The sequence below is a fragment of the Triticum urartu genome, chromosome 6A (assembly GCF_056163025.1).
Source record: "Triticum urartu cultivar PI428250 chromosome 6A, HENAU_Tu73, whole genome shotgun sequence".
Classification (NCBI taxonomy): Eukaryota; Viridiplantae; Streptophyta; class Magnoliopsida; order Poales; family Poaceae; genus Triticum; species Triticum urartu.
Window position 1 is genome coordinate 318,167,692 of NC_141878.1, and position 16,481 is coordinate 318,184,172.

At 48.7% G+C, this 16,481-nt stretch overlaps 2 protein-coding genes and 1 pseudogene across 5 annotated transcripts; 1 reads left to right on the forward strand and 2 right to left on the reverse strand.

The window, feature by feature from the left end:
* Positions 1 to 649: 649 nt before the first annotated feature.
* On the reverse strand, positions 650 to 1,945 carry LOC147965120 (cyclin-B1-2 pseudogene; annotated as a pseudogene).
* Positions 1,946 to 2,849: 904 nt separating this feature from the next.
* Positions 2,850 to 7,598, forward strand: LOC125513259 (glycine-rich protein). The gene is made up of 2 exons (XM_048678327.2): positions 2,850 to 4,173; positions 7,344 to 7,598. The coding sequence occupies exons 1-2, from the start codon at positions 2,951 to 2,953 to the stop codon at positions 7,375 to 7,377; spliced, it is 1,257 nt and encodes a 418-aa protein (XP_048534284.1). The 5' UTR covers positions 2,850 to 2,950; the 3' UTR covers positions 7,378 to 7,598.
* Positions 7,599 to 8,061: 463 nt separating this feature from the next.
* LOC147965121 (uncharacterized) lies at positions 8,062 to 11,861 on the reverse strand. 4 transcript variants are annotated; one of them, XM_087527905.1, is made up of 3 exons: positions 11,086 to 11,626; positions 10,229 to 10,296; positions 8,062 to 8,521 (listed from the first exon to the last, which is right to left on the reverse strand). In XM_087527905.1, exons 1-3 carry the CDS (start codon positions 11,154 to 11,156, stop codon positions 8,256 to 8,258), a joined length of 405 nt encoding a protein of 134 aa, XP_087384031.1. In that variant the 5' UTR covers positions 11,157 to 11,626; the 3' UTR covers positions 8,062 to 8,255. The 4 variants fall into 4 exon arrangements, 1 of the variants encoding a protein (XP_087384031.1); XR_015608142.1 differs by having other exon boundaries at positions 8,456 to 8,521; positions 10,906 to 11,630; XR_015608140.1 differs by having other exon boundaries at positions 8,380 to 8,521; positions 9,761 to 11,861.
* Positions 11,862 to 16,481: the final 4,620 nt, after the last annotated feature.

The window sequence follows — 16,481 nt, forward strand, 5'->3', positions numbered from 1 at the left end:
GAATCCGACAAAGTCAATCTGTACTTTATTATTAGGGAGAGACTAGCACATATGCCCGTGCGTTGCAACGGAAGAAACAAAATTAATGTATTTCTTTTTCCAATTTTGTTGTTGTTATACATAAGCATAATGTCCCATAGTGAATTCACTACGAAGAACACGCTAGTTGTCCCGTCAAACAAAATACACAACAATGTAGAATCCAGCATGATAATAAAGTCTAAAAGAAATGTATGCCAATCATTAATCACGAAAAAAGCATTAGCGTCTCATACTCTGTTAAAAAAAAGCCTTAGGGTCGATGGTATGTCTGACTGTTACAGTCCAGCAGCACTAAAGATGACTTGTTTAAATTAAAGCCATCTCAAATTCCCCAAATCCTTGCCCACAAATCTTTCTGCATTTATCAAAGCTCCACACAAAAAATCTCAACATTTTTGGGCACTTTCTAGAACCTAGTCCTAGTTACCCATTTGAATTTAAACCTTGCAGTCATGTCCACTTCACTTTTATCGATCTGAACCTGCTGTATCCAAATTCATTTGATTTATCCAGCCTACCTACACATTTTACTTAGAGATTTGGGAAGTGACTAAAGATATTCCACAAGATAAAAGCCAGGCCCAGATGATTTTTCTTCTAGCTTCTTTCAGGATTTAGACCAAACATCTCTGTGGCTGACTGCAGGAGAGGTGGGGAATGGACTGTGCACGCACAGCATATTACATCTGATCAGGCCAACAGCGAACTCAAGGTTCTAGCTCAATTCCTCAGTTCTGTCTATCTCAAGGTTGGATCCTTGGATAAACGAGCTCTTAGAATGAACCACTCAATGGAATTTTCAGTCAGGAAATCCCATCAGCTTATGAATTTTGGAGGATGTACTGAGCTCATTTATCGGTGTATTTGGGACTGCTCGTCACCAAAAAAAAGAAAAAAAATTGCCTGGATGCTCATCAGAAACCATATCAAAGTCAGAGAGCTCCTTAAAAAGCAAGGACTCAACGATAGTGATTCCTGCCCCTTTGGATGCAACGACCAAGAAACGTTTGCACATTTAGCTCTGAAGTGCATCAGGATGAAACATATATGGGGCCTATAGGCATAAGGCTAGATGATGTGAAAGAATCGGCTGGCATTTTTAACACGGGTGACAAGCTTCTCTGTGAGACAAAAACAGCGAACCATATACTCTCTGGTCCATTTGGCTTGCAAGGAATCGAAAGGTCTCTGATGACATTAATATACCTCCAGTCATGAAACAATGTGTGAATTTGGTCAAAATATGGGCGCACAGAGCAGGAAAAGATGAAAGGCTCTCTATTAATTTGGCAAAACTGAACTCCCCCTCTCTCCCTATTGCATCAACCACTCCGGATGCACTCGCTGTGCTCTGGTTTGTAAAACTCTCATTCACAAGCGTTAAGCGTGTGCGCTTTTAGATGTAATAATCTAAAGGTAGGGGCCCTGATTTGCTCAACAAAACAAAAGAAGTAAGGTCGAATTGACAACCCCAACAACTGCAGCTCCCAGATCATACCGCTAAAAAAATCTAATACCAGTGGCTCTTTAGTTAGACAAAACCTATTTCCAGGAGGGGGGCAGTGAGAGAACCAACCTGGAGAGGATCTGGGTGTCGAGATCCCTGCGGATGTTGAAGGTCGATCCGTAGATGGCCTCGGTCCCAAACTTCTTCTTCTTATCCCAAAACTTGGCCTCCTACACGCGCGCGCACCAAAAAAAAGAAAAAAAAACTCCGATTCAGCACGCGCTAGGGTTTGGGGGAATGAACGGGGGCGGATCGAGGAGGGTTTACCTTGATGGTGGCTTGGACGGGGTGCGCCAGCGCGAGGTCGCCATGGACGCTGTCGTTGACGCCAAAGCGGAGGACGTCGTGGGTCTCGCCGAGCTCCTTCTTCGTCATCAAACCGCCGCCGCTCGCCATCGCCGCTACTAAGCCTTTTTTCCTCTCTCTGTTCTCTCTGTTGTCTTGGGGTCGTGTGCCGCTATGCTCAACGCCATCAGGGGGGAGGCGCTCGATCCCTGCGTGCCCGACCGACCCTGCCGCCTGGCGAACCACCACCAAACCGCCGCCTACCGGTCCCTCGCCCCTTCTGCCCCGAGGTCGCCTCCCATGGAGTCGTCGTCACTCCTGACGTGCTTCAGCCGGCGGCACTCCAAGACCGCCTCTAGGACCAGGATCCACTGGACGCCCTCTGCCCCGAGGTCGCCTCCAATGGATGCGCCGTCATCTTCCCTCGCAGACGCGCTGCTGCTCTCTGCTCCTCTCGTGCTCCGACCACCGCAAGCTGCCGCCCCTGGCGGTCGTCCGCATGCCGTCTCAGCCCGCCGCTACCGCCGCTTGCTGCCTAGATCGCCAACCTCCTCGCATATCTCCTCTGCCTACGCAGCACCCGAGCCAAATTAGTACCACCTTGTTTATATTACGATTTTGTCCATACAAATTATAAAAGCGTATTATAACATGAGAAAAAAGCGTATTATGACGGTGAATCCACGGAGTCAATCCGTACTTTATTATTAGGGATAGATAGGAAGAGATACACGGGTACATGGATACACATGTATGGGTTATACTAAACCATACCCGTACCCACCAAATCCGATGGGTTCCAAAATTTTCTATTTATATACCCATAGGGTTTTTTAGACCCATACCCTTGACCTAATAGGGTTTTTACCCGCGTTCTTTCAAAAAAAATTGTACCCATTGATATCCCTAATCCCCTTGCGTCAAACTAGGCCTTACGCTGGACTGCTGGAGCCGCCGATGCGTTATTTTCGGCAGGCCTCATCAGCCCACGAGACCCGCGTCCGTCCGATAAAACCCTAGCCTCCTCTGCCTTCACTGGCCTCTCATCGTCATCCTATAACGCACCGCACCGCACGCACACCAACAGCCAGAGCGCGCCGCAGAACACCCGACGACATGGCCGTCGCCTCCGCCTGGGCCAAGCCCGGCTCATGGGCCCTCGCCGCCGAGGAGCAGGACGACCTCCCCCCGCCGCCGCCCCCCGTCCCAGCCTCCGACTTCCCCGACCTCGCCACCGCCGCCACCACCAAGGTCCCCAAGAAGAAGAAGGTCCAGCCAGTCTCCCTCGCCTCGTTCAACAGCGCCAAGTTCGTCCCCTCCTCCTCCCGTGGGCCCACCCCGGACATGCTGCTAAGCCTCCCCACCGGCCCCCGCGAGCGCACTGAGGAGGAGCTCGGCGGGGCACGCTGGGGCAACGTGTCTCGCGGCTCTGACGAGCCGCGACGTGGCGGATCTGGCACGGAGGACTACGGCCCGTCCCGCGCCGACGAAGCGGATGATTGGGGTGTGAAGAAGCCGATGGAGAGGAGGGAGCGGATGGGAGGGTTTGGTGGTGATTCGATTTCGTCGCGTGCTGATGACGTGAACGACTGGGTGTCCACCAAGAAGACGGCGCCCTCTCTGCCCATGGAGCGGAGGGAGCGTAGCAGCGCGTTTGGTAGCGAGTCGCAGGGACGCGCTGACGATTCCACGAGCTGGGTCTCCAACAAGAGCTACTCTGCTCCCCCGCTCGCACCTTCGGATGGCCGAAGGGGTGGGTCAGTTTGGGGTTTCAATAGGGATGGTTGTCCAGATGCTGATTCTTGGGCAAGGAAGAGAGAGGAGGTAAGCAGTGGTGGTGGTAGTAGCAGTGCCCGTCCGCGTCTTGTTTTGCAGAAGCGAACTTTACCGGTTGCCGTTGTAACTGACGGGGAGAAGGATGAGGGTGTAGAGGAAGATAAAGGAGAGTTTCAGCCCAAAAGCTGGTCTTGCAACCCATTTGGGGCTGCACGCCCACGTGAGGAAGTGCTTGCTGCAAAGGTGGAGAACTTGACGAAGGAGGTGTATGAACGGGAGGAGAAGCTAGTGATTCAACCAAAAGTCAGATCTTGGAATCCGTTTGGGGCAGCCCGCCCACGGGAGGAAGTGCTTGCTGGGAAGGGGGAAGATTGGAGGAAGATTGATGAGAAGCTTGAGGCCCTGAAGGTGCGTGAAGCACCACCTGAGGTTAGGTCCTCTGGGAGGAGGGGTTCCCCAGTCCAAGGCGAGGAGAACGAGAACGGCGAAGTGCTGGAGAGGAGTACTGACAGAGTGTGGAAGAAACCTACTGCAGTTGAGGCTGAAGTACTATCTGAACAAGGGTCTGATAACTGATTTCATCCCTCTAAACATTGATTAAATTGCCTTTCCATGGTTGATCATGTCATGTTCTAGTGTTTAGTTTTTTGTTATGGGAATTTTATGTTCTATTCCTGAATTGATTGGTCCTGTTATTGCACTTTATTTTCTAGAGGTGTACGCTAAAAAAACAAATGCTGCTATTTGCTGCCTATTCATCAGCTTGTAAGGTGCCCATGATAGCAACATGATGTGCGTGGTTCATTTGAACATCATGATAGGTTGATTTTTTTCCTTAAATGAGAAATGTTTAGAGTAATGCTGTGGTACAGAGTATCAGTACCTTCCTATATCCCTGCCCAGAAATAGTTCCTTGGCCTAAATCACAAAATTGCAGATGTTTTTTCTTCCCTTGGCCTAAATCACAAAATTGCAGATGTTTTTTCTTCTGCATGTCTTTAGCTTGACACATGTTGTGACACAATTGTGTATAATCAGTCTGAAATCTATGTTGTGATCATGTGATGCAAATTTATTTTGTAGTTAAAATATGCTTCTATGGTAGCATTGGTTGAACTAGAAGTGTCCCTGTTTTCATTTGCTTTTGCTGCACTAACATACACACCTTTTGTCATTGATTGATCCCTCCATATATAAACTACTGAAAAAAAATAATGTTCAGGAAATCATTAACTGGTAACTTCTTGGTAAGCTGGAGAGTAGGGGATTAGTAGGCGAATCGGCCAATTCTTCGGCTGATAAATCTGTTAATCTTGGTGACCAACCGAGCAGGGATTAATCGGCAGATATTTTTAACAGTAAGTCCAAATCATTGAATCATGATTAACGCATGGGCCTTTGAAATTCAGCCTCTTGCCAAAGACAAATAAGTATCATTTGGCATCGCCAATTTGATAACAAGACAGAAGGCTATCTAATAATATTTAGCATTCTATTTTTTAGCAACCCTGTGTTGTTTGAGCTTAAGAGTTGTAGGTGTTGGCATCTGCCAATTCAGTTATAGTATCATGGAATCAAACCAACTGTGAAAAGCTGTGGAAATTCTTCAATTATATACTGGCCCTTCAGTATAAATATGCCATAATAAAGTTACCCATTTTCAACTAAACTTCATATCTCAAGGAAATGTCTAGGTAGTATCATTAAAGGTGCTATATACGACCATTCTAATTCTCGGACAGCATGCATGGCACGAATAGCGGGTCAGAATAATGCTTGTGGTTTTTGTTGCTGAGACAATCTTGCTGATGGAACTTTTTCAAGATAATTGTCTACAGTTATTTCTCCAACATGTACTCTTCTCCTGGAGTACAGTGCACTGGCATGGTTCTTGCAACTAGCTGTCACTACAGGGCATATACCCTGTATAGTTTAAACGGAATAATGATTGGTATCCTTAATTCTAGCAGCATATGCTGGCTGTGTTTTGTTAGAACAAATACACCCAATCTGCAAAAAAGAGGGAAAACAAATGTACCCAATTTAGGCCAAACTTGCATTTCTCAGGACTTGGAAGTGTCTAGATAGTACTACCTCTGTCCCAATGTATAAGACGTTTTTGCAGTTCAAAATATACTAGCACTCCAATGCTCGGGCGGCATGCATGGCATCATTGTGGACCAGAATAACACTTTTGAGTTCTGTTGCTAAGAAAATCATGGTTACGAAACTGTACAAAATCAATGTGTACAGTTATTTTCCCCAACATGTTCTTGCAGTGCACTGACACAGTTCTCGCAACTAGCTGTCACTACTGGGCATGTATCCTGTATCCTTGTTCTAAACGGATTTATGCTAGCTATGTCATTGTCTGGCTTGGTATCTTCAGAATTATTCGAGCGATGTGTTTGTTTGCCTCTCCAGGAGACTTCCTTGCTGTTCCAGTCAACCAATTACACAATCCACCTAGCCCTCCTTTGGTCGCTTGTTGGAGGTGACTGCTATTTCGTGTGCTTTTATTTAGTACGTATAAATAGAGATGACATGGTCAATTTGAACACCTGTCAATGCAGTGGTCATTGGTTAAATGATCGCATCCACTGTTTTGATCATTGTAATTAACATTTATGACAACTGTGTATATTAGGGGATGTGATGGTAAAGATAACTTATGACAAGATCTGGCCAGTTCAGCATGCTTGGCTTATGGCTATACTATGATAACTCACTAGAAAGAATTTTCAAGCGATGTTAAGCTTGTCACCTCAGATATAGTATATACCAATCTTGTCTGAACTATAATTCAACAACAGTCCTGTTGGCATGGGTTATGATTATTTATTTATTTTTTTGAGAAAAAAGAGAAGATTAATCTTTGATATGCTATTGTATAGTGTAAAGTTGTTTACATTGCAATACCTTGTTAGTTTGTTGGTTATGTTGAGCCTGGTTTCTTGGTTATGTTAAGCTTTATCAGTATAATTTTCTTGTTTTATGGGATTGGGATGTATGAACGCATAGATTAAAATCGCGGGCGAAGGTGAATCGCAGCTGAGATTTTTGCTGAGACGGTTAACGAAGGAATGGCACAATCGCCCGCGATAGCGCCGCGATCTCCGGCGATTTACCGAGCCATGCAAATCGCGGGCAGATTTCGCCCGCGATTTAAATCTTTGTATGAACGTCCTAGGCTGTGAATGGACAAATGTGCTCACGTCTCTTCTGATCACTTCGGCCATCTCCAATGGGATGCTTAAGGTTGTTGCTAGGGGAAATAATCCCCGTAGTTTTGCTAGTGTAGAATTTATTTCCACCCTAAACCTGGCGTTCAATTTTGTGCCTGGCGCCTGTCTGTTTCTTGTGTATTTTATGCATTGGGTTCTATATAAGTAATGTATTTAATTAGTTATAAGGATTTTTTTTCATCCCAACGTTGTGGCTGCCACACCAGCAGTTTGCCTATGCTAACGTGCTTAGCATTGTAAATGCGAGTGCATCTAAATTAGCGTACGTCCATTGGAGATGGCCTTCATAGCTTACTAATCTCCTGTAATATGTTATTTCTGAACGGAGGGAGTATGTTATAAGGTGACGGTGATGTTATTTTCTTCCGTTTGAGATCTTGTTACAGCTTCATTCGAATAGCAAGCATCGTTAGCATCTTATGACGGTCTTCTATTTTTGTGCCAGTATTTTGTCTCTAATGGATGAAAGATTGGTTTTGCAAATGCAGATCAGAGGTTACAGGAGCTGCACCTGCAAATTAATGTATGGCCTCACATGTTATGGAGACGCTTCACAATTCGAGTCTACTTAATATATTAACTAGCCTTATTATTTTACACGCAAAAAAAAACTAGCCTTATTATTTTTGTTAGTCATGTGCGGCAAGAGTTGTAACAAGAGTTATCTGTTTATTTTCTCATCACTGTTTGGGCACATGATAATCGTCACATGGTGTAGATTTTTGGTATGGACATTGTGTTTGTGGGACGTTGTTCATGACAGCGCTTGAGGGGCCTCACAATTTTGTTACTGTGCATTTTGGGTGGTAGCATATTTGAGAGAGAATTCTTTATTTGGCCTTTCTTAAAATCCCCTTCCCTTTTTGTCCCATTCTTAAAATTCCCTTCCCTTTTTGGCCCAAAACAATTTGTTCTTCCTATTTTGACACTCAAAACTTTATTTTGTTCCCTCGGTGACATTTCAGTCTATTTTTATCACTTACGGTGTTCAGTGTGAGGTAAATAGACCATTTTGCCTCTAGTGCACTATGTGACTGTCCTGAACTTCAATTTTTTGGCGGGCCCTTTTTTTTCTTAGCTAAATAGATCTGTGCGTACAAAAGCAGTAGAAACATGTGCAGTACTTGTATGATGGGTGTCGGTCCAAATGTTTTGAAGCATCGATAGTAATCCAGGTTTATCATGCGTATTCATATACGATAACAATACAATGGAGAAATATTCAATTGTGATGGGAGCGAGACACAATGGTGCTCAATATCGGCATGAAACTGCTCCCACCGTTTTGAAATATATGGCGTTGAAGAGAACATTTCGAGGCCCTGTTTTGAAATGAAGGAATTTACAACGCTACCCCTGTTTTGAATCGCTATCCCCATCGTCGCCTTCCCCCTTTGCTCCTAGGATTTCAAATCGCTTCTCCTCGGCACTCCCAGGCGTCCATCCTCCGTCGCTCCCAGGCCCCAGGCGAATCCATCTTCTAGGTCCAAGGCGCTCATCCTTCGCGCATCCATCATCCATGCGCTCCCAGGTCCCTGCTTCTCCTCGTCGCTCATCACAAGCACCAGCCCCGGGGCGCAGCAGTTTGATCCACGACCATCTCCTGGGTGTGGTCCCTTTGGGCATGATCTGCTCCTGGAGTACTCCATGGCTGTTGCTCCTTCTCCTGCAAATCAATTGATCACTTGAGTAATTGAGAAGACCAGAAGCAGTAATCGAGTAGCAGCAGCAGTAGCATCAATTTGACTCAAACTGTTTCATAGCAGCAGCTATTTGACATACTCCATCAGCAGTAATTGAGTACATTAGCAGAAACAATAATTGAGTACATCAGCAGAAACAGTAATGCAGTAGTAGCAGCATACAACAACAACAGTTTGACATAGCAGCAACAGTTCATCAACGACAGTTTTACATAACAAACAGTTCAGAGAAGAGAATGAATGTTTGAGTTAACTGAAAAGGTTGCAGTTAATTTTAGTGAAAATGTGTATGGAAGAGGGTGTGTACTAAAGACAGCACACACACACACACACACACACAGAGAGAGAGAGAGAGAGTTTAAATGAAGCAGGATGAGAAGAGAAGAGAAATTTTAATTATTGCTAGTGCTCAACAGCTACTCCAACAAAGAAATGAAGATAAGAGAAGCTCTAGAGGAGAAGAGAAGAGAAACTTTACTGAAATTCTTTGTACTCCTCAACAACTACTGCTAGAGTACTCCATAGCTCCAGGAAAGAGAGTACTCCATATATTAGGCCAAAATTCTTTGTACTCCCAACATATTACTCCACCATACTGTACTCCCAAAATTTTTGTACCTCGACTACTGTATTCAGAGAAGAGAAGAGCTAGCTCAACTACATAAATTACTGGAATACTCCCCTTGTAAGCAGAGAAAAGAAGAGAAGATATACTGCTACTGTTAATGGAGTACTCCTCTAGAGCTGCACTGCTACTGTTAAGAAGAGAAGAGAAGAGAAGAGAAGATAAGAGAAGAGAAAGAGAAGAGAAGCTGCACTACATCAATTTTTGAATAACTACTACACAAGATCAGCTACTGCTCTGAAAAATCACTACATCAGATCAAACTTCTGCACCAGATCAAGCTACTGCACCAGATCACCTTTTCTGAATAACTACTCCATTAGCAGAAACAAGATAGTCCAAAATTAACAGTGCTCTGAATACTGTAATTAACCGTACACCTTCTCTGTTAGTACACCAGATCAGCTAATCCATTAACAGTAGCTTCATGTGCAAAATTAACACCTTCTCTGAATATTTATTGCAAGGAGTACTATACTTAACAAAACTATAGCAACGCTGTAATAATTACTGCAAGGAATACTGCACTTAAATCTTCAGATGGAGTATGTTGAAGAAACTCTCTTCCTCCACTAACCACTGTCTTTTTGGAGTACTCTAACTACTCCAAGATGATACCGCAAGTCTCCAAGAAGCTACTCCAAGATGCTCCGAGATACTGCAAGTACTGAGTCTATAGAAGAGAGGCCCTACCATGCGTGGAGTCTACAAAATAGTCATATTACTTTCTCTAATTCGCTACGGTTTAGGAGCACTTTCAAACTTATCTCGACCACATGATCAATGTTAGCGAGTTGCATGAATGAGGCGAGTGGACTGCATTTAAAATTACATTTCTTTGCATCAACTTTTTTTTACCTTGCACCAACATTCTTTGAGTAATTTAAAGAACAAATGAACCTCACAAAACATAAAACAAAGTACTATGATGCTCATGGACACAATACATCCATCTTTTCTTTTGCACAGCCACACACACATACATACACACAAAATCAGCAGTAGCCAGTTCAAGAAAAAATAGTAGAACAGGAGCGTTGCATACTGCATGCACCCACACGCCGCACTTCCCATGCCCGTGGACCATGGTGCACTGCTTGACCATCTGCCGAACTGCATATGCCCATTCCAAATCAGCAACAATTTAGAACTTCTCGGAAACTGAACATGCGAAGTGCAAAACTTTTAAAAAATGAAAATCAACCAACGCATAGTACAAGTGAACCACATCCAAAAAGAAAGTATTCTCCTCGTGTTTTCCATAAACAGAAGTGAACCACCAAATTTTTGTAACAAACGAGAGCTAACAGTGGACTTCATGGTACACGCAAACTACATGAATGCAGTGCGGCTCGCTGTGGACTGCAAGGTTGCGACGTCGACTCCCCCTGATGAGAGAACCTTCTCTGTCCCTCCAGCAAACTGCATATGGCAGCATGGCCAACTATAGTGGGGGGCTACTTAACTACACGGGTGGTGCTGCCGCACTTCCTGCCGGAGAACTACATGCGGGGGCCTCTGCCCCTCAGCGAAATGAACGCGGGTGCTGCTGCGCGCCGGCAAACTGCACGTGAGGACCCATGTAGGTAGCCGTGGGAGCCCATCACAGGTCGCCGTCATGGCCAAAGAGGAGGGAGGGATGTGGATGCAACAGCTTGGTGACGATGGAGAAACACTGAGGGGAGCAGGTGAGATCGAGGGCAGAAAGGTCCAGGGAGTCACCGGGACTGTGCTGTGGGCCTACGGCGGCCGGATCCGTCACGTGGGCTGCACGGTGGGGCTGGATCCATTGCCTGGGTGGCGCGGGAGGCGCGCGGTGGGTGGGGGGGGGGGGGGGGGGGGGGGGGGTGTCACGGGATCAAGCAGAGAGGGGGAGTGAGCTATGTCGGCCATTGAGAGCACCTCCTTGATCCAGACGGGAGCCGTCGTTGAGGTAGTTCGCCGTCGGCAGAGGAGGATCCTGCTAGATCCATCGATGGGCAAGTGCTGGGTATGCATATCCAGTGGTGGCAGGGAGGCCGGGGACCCTGATGGCCATGCCCTGGATGGATGACGAGTGGCTGATCAGATCGGTTCACTGGATCCAGAGCTGCGAGACACGAGGGAGCTCCGGAATGAGGTTCAGCGGGGCTCCGGTGGCCGGCGGGGAGCTAGAGGTAGTGGTTCTGGAGGTGGATGGAGCAAGGCGGGGCAGGGGCCATGGAGGCCGACATCGAGGGGAGGAGCCGTGGGAGGCTGGGCGAGGAATGAGGCTCCGATCTAGGGTGGGGTTAGGAGTGGTCGGGCAGCATGGCGGAGGACGAGAAGGTGAGGGGTGGCACAACTGTCAGTGGTGGAGACGGCTACAGCCGCGGTGGAGGATGAGAAGGCGGACATCGTCTGTGCGTGCTCGGGTAAGGGAGGCCACCTTACCATGCTCCAAGGGTGGCTTTCGGGGTTAGGATCCTGACAATGAGTAATAGGGGTATGAATAAGGGGCAGAACCTAGCTACGGCGCAGGTGTAACACCGTGTGTTCAACTATTTCAGGCATCTCTCGGCGGAGGTAACAGCCCTATGTCTCGTGCCCTGAGACTTGCCTTGATTTGATGTATATGGTTACAAGGATTGCTCGTGCCCGGCTATGGAGGGGCGTGCGGCTTATATAGACTGCGCCGCAGCCCCATGTCTCCCATGTCGCCGAGGCATTTAATGACACTGGATGTGTTAGGATCAAGCGAAGGGAGAAGTCGATCGAATATCTCTCACTGGCAATATAGTCTAGTACAAGCTTCGATTACAAGAATGGATCGATCTAAGACGCATTAGGGTTCGTGCCGTCGCCGGGTTCCTGATCCACTGGATAAGGGGAAAAGCGAGGCAGCGGTGGCTTAAGTAGTGGGAGTAGTTGGACCGGGTTGGTTGTGCCATTCTGGGCCAAAGTAGCATGGGTTGCTTCGCCGGGCGCTACTGGGCCGAGCCCGCGCCTCGTTGGCAGGTGGGGCCGAGCCGTCAGGGAAGTTAACATCCCCTCCTCCTTGAGACGAGGCTTGCCCCCAAGCCTCCGCATGAGGAAAGCGAGCTTGAAGTGCCTGCTTGTCTTCCCAGGTTGTGTCAAGTGCTGCGCCCACTGACCATTGGACTTGGACTTGCTCGATCATGATCTCATTCTTCTTGCGCCATCTTGTTTGGAGAATCTTGATCGGGATCGCCGTGTCGCCTGCTTCTGAAGGTAGAGTTGTGGATGTTGTTGTGCCTGGGAGTAGCGCTTGCCGAAGTTGCAAAACATGGAATACTGGATGCATCGTTGCTTGAGGGGGAAGTTGCAGTTTGTAGGCGACCTCATTGACCTTGTCGATGATCTTGAACGGACCGTGGTACTTGTAGCTGAGCTTGTGGTTTGCTCGAGGAGCCACTGAGGTTTGGATGTAAGGCTGCAGTTTGAGGAAGACTTAATCGCCGACCTGAAACTGACGGAAGGAGCGCTTCTTGTTCGCTTGTTCTTGCATGATCTGGCGTGCGCGATGGAGTTGTTGTTGGATGAGATCTTGCATAACTGCCCGTTCCTCGAGCCAGGTTTGCAGCGCTGGTACCGTCGACGATGTTGATGCAGTGATCCCCCAGTGCCTTGGTTCTCTCCCAAACATGGCCTTGAATGGTGTCATCCCGATGGCGGAGTGATGCGATGAGTTGTACCAGAACTGCGCCAGAGGCACCCAGAAACTCCATCGCTTCGGACACGCTTGTACGAAGCAGCGCAGATAAGTCTCGATGCACTGGTTCACCCTTTCGGTTTGGCCGTCAGTCTACGGGTGGTTCGCCGTGCTCATGCGCAATTCTGTACCTGCATACTTGAATAGTTCTTGCCAAAAGTGGCTGGTGAAAACTGGGTCGCTGTCAGATACGATAGCCCCGGGAAAACCGTGCAGCTTGTAGAGTTGTTGCATGTAGAGGATAGCCACTTTCGATGTTTTATAGGGGTGAGCCAGAGGAAGGAAGTGAGCACACCGAGTTCTCTTGTCGACCACCACAAGCAAGCAATTGTGTTGCCCCGATTGCGGCAATCCATCCACGAAGTCCATGGTGATGAGATCCCACGACTCCTTGGGGATTGGCAATGGCATTAACAACCCTGGTGAAGCTGTGCGGTCTGGTTTGGCCTGCTGACAAACCTGGCAACACCGCACATACTGTTGCACATCCGCCTTCATTTTGGGCCAGGAAAACAACCTGCGGATGCGGCGATAGATCACTGGGAAGCCGGAGTATCCACCCATTGGGCTATCGTGGAAAGCTGCGATGATGCGCTGTTGCATAGCTGTGGTTCCCCCCAGCCAGATGCGGCCACGAAAGCGGAGCAGTCCGTTCTGTAGTTGGAATCGTCCTTTTGGATCCTCTCGAACAGCCAGCTGCTCCAGGAGTTTTTGCACCCGAGGGTTGGTGTTGTAGCTGTTGATAATATCTTCGAGCCATGCTGGTTGGCACACACTGATGGTGTGCAGTACTTCAGTTGTTTTTGCTCTGGACAAGGCATCCGCTGCCGTGTTCTCGGATCCCTTTTTGTACTTGATGATGTATCGGAGCCCCAGCAGTTTAGTGAAAGCCCGTTGCTGCCATGGTGTCGAAAGCCGCTGCTCCGTCAGGTGCGTCAAGCTGCGCTGATCAGTAAGGATGGTGAATTCAGCATGTTGGAGGTAGGGACGCCACTGGTCTACGGCCACAATAACTGCCAAGTATTCCTTCTCATAGGTCGAGAGTCCTTGGTATCGAGGGCTCAAGGCTTTGCTCATGTAAGAAATTGGATGACCATCCTGCTGCAGTATCACTCCGATCCCTTTGTCACATGCGTCAGTCTCGATCACGAATGGCTTGGCGAAGTTGGGCAGCGCCAGAACTGGGGCTTCGATCAGATGTTGTTTGAGTAGCTGGAATGATGTATCTGTGCCCGGTGTCCAGACGAACGGCGTCCCTTTCTTCAGAAGGTTGAACAGTGGACGAGCTATGATCCCAAAATTCCTGACGAATCTTCGATAGTACCCAGCGAGCCCCAAGAAGTTGCGGACTGCTTTGACATCAGTTGGAGTCGTCCAGTTGGATACTGCCTGTATCTTGGTTGGTTCCGTGGATACCCCTTGATCGCTGATGACGTGTCCCAGGTATGATAGGCTGTGCTGGCCGAACTCGCACTTGGACATCTTCACGTGCCATTGGTCTCGGCGCAAAAGTTGCAGCACTTGTCGCAGGTGATTGATGTGGTCTCGTAGAGTCTTGCTGAACACGAGGATGTCATCGAAGAAGAGGAGCACGCACTTGCGGTCGACTAGTTTGAGGGTGGTCGTCAGAGCTCCGTTGAACGTGGCCGGTCCACCCGCTAACCCGAAAGAAACCACCAGGAACTCGTAGTGGCCTAAATGCGTCTAGAACACGGTCTTGTACTCCTCGCCTTCTGCCAAGCGAATCTAGTGATAGCCCGAGCGTAGATCCAGCTTGAAGAACCAGGCTGCACCATGCAGCTCATCCAGCAACTCTTCGATGATAGGCACGGGGTACTTGGCGATGTAAGTGATGGCGTTGAGGTGTCTGTAGTCGATACAGAGCCTCCATGTCCCGTCCTTCTTCTTGACGAGGATAGCTGGAGAACAGAAGGGGTTGCTGCTTTTATGGATAATGCCCTGGCGGAGAAGCTCTTCCACTTGTGCATCGATCTCCTTCTTGTGCTCTGGCTTGTGTCGGTAGGGTCGAATGTTCACCGGCTGGGCTCCTGGTATAAGCGGAATCTTGTGATCGCAGTCGCGGCAGGGTGGCAACCCTTCTGGTTCTTTGAACACATCCGCGAATTCCTCCAGGACAGCTTGAATCTCTAGCGAAGTGGTGTTGTTGCTACCCTCGCTGGTCGTCGCGTAGATCAACGCCATATGCGTGATGGCATCCGTGTTGCACAGTTGCTGAAGTTGGAGAGCGTTGATGACGGTGCAAGTTGAGGAAGTAGCTTTGTGCCCTGGGAGACGAATTGCCCCCGCGGTCGACGGGGGACTGTGCTCCTCGAGCCAGTCCATGCCCAAGATTGCGTCGTACGTCCCGAGCACCAGCACCTTCATATTCGTCGTGAACTGGTGGCCCTGAGTGCACCATTGGCACTGTGGCACACTAGAAGAGCAGGCAAGCAGTCCCCCATCGACCACGCGCACCTGGTACGTGCGTGGGAGAGGTTGGACTCCCTGGATGGACGCCGCTAGGAATTCGTTGATGAAGGACGTGGTGCTGCCGGAGTCCACTAGCATCAGCACTTCACGCCCTTGGATCCACGCGCGTAACTGGAATGCCTTGCTCGATACGCCCCCCGTCAGGGCCGGTTTGGAGATGGCCATGACTACTTCATCTTGAGCATTTTCTAGTTGCGTTGGTGCTGCTGTTGCGTCGATGCCGAAGAGTTCCAGAAGTTCTTCGACGACATGGAGTTGGACCGACGTCGGGCAGGTGTGGTCGGGTCCCCATCGCTCGCCGCACTTAAAGCACAGGCCCCACGCTCCGCGGTGGTCGCGCGGAGCCTTGAGCTTGGATGAGTCGGCTCGTGCGGCGTCTGTGGCGCAGCGATCCGTGGCTGGAGCTGGTGGTGTCGCGCGCGCCGGTGGAGGAGGCAGAGGAAGCGGCACGTTGAGCCTCGGCGATGCGTCAGGCGGTCGCGTAGGCGTGGGGCGCTGCACCTCCGCATGCGCGTTGTAGGCCACCTCCTCCTGGAGCAGCGCTGTTGGTGTCAAAACCGGCGGATCTCGGGTAGGGGGTCCCGAACTGTGCGTCTAGGCGGATGGTAACAAGAGGCAGGGGACACAATGTTTTACCCAGGTTCGGGCCCTCTTGATGGAGGTAAAACCCTACGTCCTGCTTGATTAATATTGATGATATGGGTAGTACAAGAGTAGATCTACCACGAGATCAAGGAGGCTAAACCCTAGAAGCTAGCCTATGGTATGATTGTTGTTCCTACGGACTAAAACCCTCCGGTTTATATAGACACCGGAGAGGGCTAGGGTTACACAGAGTCGGTTACAATGGTAGGAGATCTACATATCCGTATCGCCATGCTTGCCTTCCACGCCAAGGAAAGTCCCTTCCGGACACGGAACGAAGTCTTCAATCTTGTATCTTCATAGTCCAGGAGTCCGGCCGAAGGTATAGTCCGGCTATCCGGACACCCCCTAATCCAGGACTCCCTTAGTAGCCCCTGAACCAGTCTTCAATGACAACGAGTCCGGTGCGCAGATTGTCTTCGACATTGCAAGGCGGGTTCCTCCTCCAAGTACTTCATAGAAGATTTCGAAC